The sequence below is a fragment of the Hevea brasiliensis genome, chromosome 16, assembly GCF_030052815.1.
Source record: "Hevea brasiliensis isolate MT/VB/25A 57/8 chromosome 16, ASM3005281v1, whole genome shotgun sequence".
Lineage (NCBI taxonomy): Eukaryota > Viridiplantae > Streptophyta > Magnoliopsida > Malpighiales > Euphorbiaceae > Hevea > Hevea brasiliensis.
The window spans coordinates 57603776-57610482 of record NC_079508.1 but is presented as its reverse complement, the minus strand read 5'-3'; the positions used below and the strand labels follow the sequence as shown (position 1 = coordinate 57610482).

Below are 6707 nucleotides of genomic sequence, written 5' to 3'. Positions count from 1 at the left end.
TTATATAAATTGCACCAACTTTATGTCTCTTTCTTTTGATCACAACACAGTCAATCGAATCACTTCTTCCCGCCATGGTCAACTCTTCTCCTTCTTCTTCATCATCTTCTTCTTCCCCCACTCCGCCACCGGAAGTTCAGGTTGGCCCTGGGGGGAGTTCCGTTGGTGGAGAGTCTGAAGAGGGTTGTTCTTCTAGGAAGAAGAAAGCGGGAAGCAATGATCAACAGGGTGACGAAGAGGGAGTGCAAAAGAGGTTAAAGAAAGGCGAAATGGATTCTCCAATATCAGAGCCTGTTTGTTGTATATGTAATAAGAAATTTGGTTCGTGGAAGGGAGTTTTTGGACATATGCGAGCCCATCCAGAAAGAGAGTGGCGTGGGGCTTTTCCGCCACCGAAAGAAAAGGCAGGGGCGATAAATATTAATCATCAGCAAATTTTGCAACAGCAGTTGGCTCCAACATTATTGTCCTTGGGTAGAGAGGCCTTGGCGAGGATGACTAATCATCATGGTAGTGGTGCTGCTAATGCTGCTGCTCCTTCAAGAAGGGCTGGAGATACTGAATTGAATAGGGAACAACAAGAACTTGCTGGCCCTTCTACTATTATTCATCCAAGCCTACGCGGTTTTGATTTGAATCTGCCTCCTCCGCCAGAAGAAGCCAATGAAGATGATCGTAATAACTAGAGTACGTAGGAGGCTGCATGCAACTTCGCTCTTATCGTTAATGAGGAAAATTATTGCTCTTTTTGTTTTGTTAAAAAAATAATTGAAAGGGCTTGTTATATATTATATAGTTTGCCATTTTATACAGCTGTGTGATTATCATGAGTTGAAATAAAATCTTCCTCAATCTATAATTTTCATATATATATATATATATATAGATACACACAACTAGCTAGTTAGTGCATATTGAATAGTCTATAATTACTAAAAACAATAATAAATTTAATTACTTTAAAATGCATGTATCATTATATTTGTATATTTCATTGTCATATTATATAAAATAACAGATTTGATTATTATGATATGAAATTTATAACACAACTTGAAGTTAATGTGAGGAAACGGGATATAAAATATATCATTGAAAATGATGATTCTTTCCATTTACAAAGTAACAATCTAGTTATTAGAATTTATGATTCAACTCGGAGTTGATGCGAGAGAATCCGATCAAATTTTCCAATCACAGCATCGTTATTACTTCGCGAATGTAATGGTACTACAAAAGTATGGTTTACTTTCAAAGCTATGGATGCTGCTTGTTGTGGCAATACACATTGGCCATTTAGAAATCTTCAATCAGAATTCAGAGCCAAAGTTTGACGATCAGTTTTCCCGCCGTTTTGAAATGGCACTCTTTATCCCTTTGTAATTACAACCACCACGAATCAAACTATATCAACCGTCTGATTAATCATCAGTCCACGTGAATGGTCCATCAAGCACAACCGATAAGATTTCGTTGGGACAATCGAAAAAACATCAAGCGACAATCATCAAATGGTACAAAACCAAACATCGCACCTTTGGTCGAATTTAAAAAACTGCCATAACTGATCAAAATAACTGCCAAAATCAGGCCACCATTGCATAAAAAGCGATCAAGCCATGCACCGCAACCCTTAGGCACGCGGGAACATTATTATTATTATTATTATTATTATTATTATTATTATTATTATTATTATTATTAATCTGTTTTTTGAAATTCTACGCCATGGACAACCCAAAGGATCACTCTGATCAGCCTGAGAAGTCCTCCACCCAGAAACCCCAGAATGCTGGGGATGAACAATCTAATGTTGTTCCTATCTCCAGGAGTGAAGCTGTTGCTCCTACCCTAGTAGTGACTATTGAAGCAACTGGGACTGTACCCCCAAGGTCTTCTAGTATTGCTCCTCCTGCTAGAGTTCTGCAGGGTAGGAGTGGTGGTGGGGGTGGCGATGTGACTGCTGGTGGTGGTGGCTCCGGAGAGGGATCTAGGAAGAGAAGATGGAGGATCAATGATCCAGGCGCGTCAGGCAGTGGTGGTGGTGGTGGCCAGAGGCCTAGGAGGAGGGTTGATGCTGGAGTACCAGCAGTTTGTGCAGTTTGCAGCAGGAGTTTTCCTTCATTTTATGCTTTGTTTGGGCATCTCCGTTCGCATAATAATAGAGAGTGGGGAGGTGCTTTTCCTCCACCAGCATACAACCCTGACTGGGTTCAGAGGGGCACTGGTGATAGTCAGCAGCAATCGCCAGCAGCAACCCAGAAAGTGATGGAACAAGAAGTGATACCCGCGCTTCTTGATGCTGCTCAAGAGACCCTTGCAAAAATGAATCAAGGAGAGCAAATTGCTCCAAGCACAACAAGCAGGGAAGTATTGGAACTTGATCTTAATGTTCAGCCCCAGGAGGGCGAATCTGCTGGCCCTTCTTCTGCAGTACCTGAAACTACTGTTCTTGATCTTAATCTCCCACCCCCAAAAGAAGACGATGAAGATGCACCTGCTCCTTAAGATATACATATGATATATATTTGGTATGCAGCAATCAAGATTCAAGATGCCCTTTTTAATATTCCTGTGTGATCCAGACTTATGAGATGTAATAAGTGCATTATTGTTAATTTATTTCCAGTTTTTAGCCTAAAAAATTTTGGATGGATATATCTTTCAGTGCACATTTGATTTCAGTACTAATAGAGGTTGATTATTCTTGTTCCTTACATTTCTTGCCTCTTTTTTTTTTTTTTTTTTCTTTTTCTTTTTTTGGGTATCATTTTCTTCCCGTCTCTTTGTTATCTGTGCTTGAACATATAGATAGTAAAGAATTAAAAAGATTCCAGATGAATGGCTCAAGGACAGCAGTGAGTGATGTATGAATTTTGGTATATATATAGGAATAAGGGATCAGTTTGTTGCTGTAAGAATTGTCTTAAATGGGAAATTTTTCACGGATAAAAGGAAAGAAAAATCTGAAATCCTTTGGCATGATTTGTAAGAAATTCAGCAATCGTTCCCATCAGTAGAGTAATTTCTTGATGAAAGTGAGAATTTAAGGAAACTTTAGGACAGGTTTCTTTTATTTGTTTAAGCCAGCCTTAGACCTTATATTATATTTGGCAAGTTTCTGATTCACTAACAGTTGGCTGTCTCAGCCTTGGTGCTGCTTATCAAAAAAACAGTTGGCTCTCTCAGTGTGTATATCTGTTACTACCAAGTTATACATATTCACCATTATCCATCTTTTTCTTTTAAAAAAAATCATTAATTATTATTATTATTATTATTATTATTATTATTATTATTATTTTTTTTTTCTGAGTTAATGTCCAAGCTAAACAAGACACCTATGACAATACATGCACCCCTACTATCATGAAAAATTCAGTTTAACATATCCATAACCATTATTATTATTATTATTGTCAAAAGATGGAATAGCATTACTCAGCAAATCTCCAAATGGAGTTCGTTACATACAAAAGAAGATTGGGTCATAACATTAACCCAAAAGATGCATCATGAAGAGTTTTAGAGGCCAATTGATGAGCCACTCTATTACATGATCTTGGAAGAAACCAGAATAAAACACTTCCCCCGTTAAAGCGCTGAATGAAATTTTTGGCATCTCCTTCAATAATTACCCTATGGGAGCCCCTGCTTTTAGCAATGGTAATAGCTTCTCGGCACGCAAGACTTTCAGGAACAAGAGGATCGTCAATATAAGGGATGATCTTACAGCTCCAAGCTAAAACTCTACGTCGATAGTCTCTAGCAGTGGCTGCTATTGCTCCCATTCTTTGCTATTTGTTGACAGCAGCATCAAAATTGATTTTAATGACTTCATTGGGAGGAGGTTGCCATTCTTGTTGCAGATCAGTCCTATGCTGGGTAATCAAAGGAAGCAATTGAGCTGTATTATAATCTTCATGATGCTTAATTGCTGCATCTATAATGTATTGATGATGAAGTCTCTGGTTTTGGAAATTCAAGGCATTCCTGCTCTTCCATATTTGCCAAACCAAGAACGGCAATAAATTAAGGAGATCCAACCCGTTTGCTACTTGAGTGATACCATCTTTAATTTCCAGCCAGCAATCCATCATACATGATCCTGTAATCTGTGTGGAACGCATTCGGAATGGTGAATTAATCCAAATCTTAGTTGCTCTTGGACAAAGAAAAAATATGTGTTTAATATTCTCCTCTTGTTCGCAAAAAGTATATCAATATTATGAATTCTTCTTCTCAACGCCGTTTTTGAAGGAAGACTGTCTCTACAAAATTTCCAAAGGAAGATCGATGGTTTGGGAGGGAGCGGAAGCTTCCAAATCTCTTTCCACATATTACCATTGTTATGTGTTGCAGTTGGCCCAGGTCCAGCTAAGAAAGTAGCTGAATGTTGGGATTTCAATTGCCAAGCGGCCTGATAGCCAGATTTGACTAAGTATATGCCATCCCTAGTGTATTGCCAGATCATGCGATCTTCTCTATTTATAAGAGGCAGCGGAATTGTGAGGACATTCTGAACTTCATTTTTCTGTGAATATTGAACGAAGGGCATTAATATCCCAACAATGCCGATCGGTATCAATCAGCTGGAATACCCAATTGATATTTGGGTTGGCATTTGGCTTCAGGTTGGGCTTGTTAGGAAAACTCTTTGGTATCCACAAGTCTTCTTTGCATAGAATAGTGGTGCTATTTTGAACCTGCCATGTCAAACCACAAGCTAAAATATCCCTAACGCAGAGTATACTTTGCCATCCCCAGGACATATTTGTACAATTAGGAGCATTCAAAAAAGATGTATGGGGGAAGTCTTTGTAGGGTATTGTAGAGTATAGTTGCTGATGTATTATTGATGTTGGGCTTAGTATTGTTGGGCTTAACAGTGCATGTATTAGTGAGACTATAAAAACTTATGCACAGAGGATTTTTTTCAGTGAAATGATATTTTTCTCTTCTGCTTTCCTAAATTGTACATGGTATTAGAGTGGGTAGATCTTGAGTGATGGTTACCAATTTTTCTCTATAAAACTGGTATTGAGAAGGAAGAGAAGCCTTGTTTGATTGCGATAATGGGAGATCGCTGGAACAATGGAGAGCAAACTGTTCGAGGATCAACCAGAAAAGAAGATTATAGAGTTCAGAATATTGACGACCGTTGAATCTACAAAACTCAGACCATCCAGGTATGTTACTAGTATCTGCACCTCTGGTTGGTAGAAACTTTCGAACTTGGAGTACAGCAATGAGGATTGCTCAAGCAGAAGTTAGGGTTTGTTGAAGGTACAGTGCTGATTCCAGATGAGAGTTCTGAGATGTATGAACAGTGGAAACGATGTGATTACATGGTCACATCATGGATATTGAATTCAATATCTAGAGAATTGGTTGAGGCATTTATCTACACAACCTCTTCTAGAGAGTTATGGCTAGATATTACTGAGAGATATGGGGAGTAACAGCCCTTTAATCTACTAGTTACAGAGGAAAATAGCTTCAATTTCGCAAGATAATAATTCTGTCTCGATGTATTTCACTAGACTGAAGAAGCTCTGGGATGAGTTAGGGTCTGTTGATATTCTACCTCCATGTACTTGTGGTGTTTGAAAGCTTATTGATGAAATTAACAATAGGAATAAGGTAATGCAATTCCTAATGGGGCTTAATGATGCTTTTGATCAAGTAAGGAATCAAGTGTTGATGACAGATCCTTTGCCTTCCATTAATAAGGCATACTCTACAGTTCTTAAGTTTGAATCACAAAAACAAGTATTGTCTAGTGTTTCTGAGTCTACTGACTCTTTAGCCCTTTACAACCACAATCACAAGGTGCTAGGAAGGATCAGAGGAAATATGATCCGAGGAAAGGGCATTGTACATACTGTGATATGGATGGTCATACCAGGGAAGGCTACTTCAAGTTGATAGGGTACCCTGACTGGTTTAAGGGTAGAAACAAGGGAAATTCGTTGTCTGGTAAGCAATCTAAAGGTTCATATGGAAATAGAAGGGTTGCTGTAGCTGAGAGTATCTGTAATTCGGATACTCCTCTGGAAATTTTTGATGATAACTCCAGAATTCAAGAGATTAGTACTGTGTTGAATTCTCTTCAACAAGAAATTCATAAGCTGGTGAAAGGAAAAACTGCATTGGTGGCAGGAACAGGGCTAGGGCCATCTTTCATGTCACAAATAGGAAGTTCTTTTATTCAAAGTTTAACTACTTGTGCTGGTAATTTTGGTTCAGTGCGTACTTGTTGTGCTAAACTATAAGTAGATAGTGAGTGGATAATAGATACTAGGGCCACATATCATATGACACCATCTAAACACATTTTCCACACAATTCATCACCTTACATAACCACTTTTGATACATTTACCTGATGATACTTTCACACAAGTAACCCAAGCTGGTCACATTTCTTTATATTCCATATTGCCACTTGAAGATGTTCTTTCTATACCAAATTTCCAGTGTAACCTGTTGTCAATTAGCAAACTTCTTAAAACCACAAATTTGAAACTCATTTTCCTTCCAACTTGTTATTTATTTCAGGACCAACTAACTGAAGATGTTATTGCAGTGGGAAAGGATGAAGCAAGTCTTTGCAAAATCAATAAACTAAGTTTTTCTTCTCATACTATAGAATAGGTTTTACTTACTGTTTCTCAACATTTCGCTCAATTGATCCCTTTGTAAATA

The 6707-nt window shown here is 38.1% G+C and overlaps 2 protein-coding genes across 2 annotated transcripts; both read left to right on the top strand.

The window, feature by feature from the left end:
- On the top strand, positions 1-812 carry LOC110662098 (uncharacterized). The gene has a single exon (XM_021820975.2). It carries the CDS (start codon positions 75-77, stop codon positions 684-686), a length of 612 nt encoding a protein of 203 aa, XP_021676667.2. The 5' UTR covers positions 1-74; the 3' UTR covers positions 687-812.
- A 916-nt stretch (positions 813-1728) lies between these two features.
- Positions 1729-2508, top strand: LOC110662257 (uncharacterized). The gene has a single exon (XM_021821189.2). It carries the CDS (start codon positions 1729-1731, stop codon positions 2506-2508), a length of 780 nt encoding a protein of 259 aa, XP_021676881.2.
- Positions 2509-6707: the final 4199 nt, after the last annotated feature.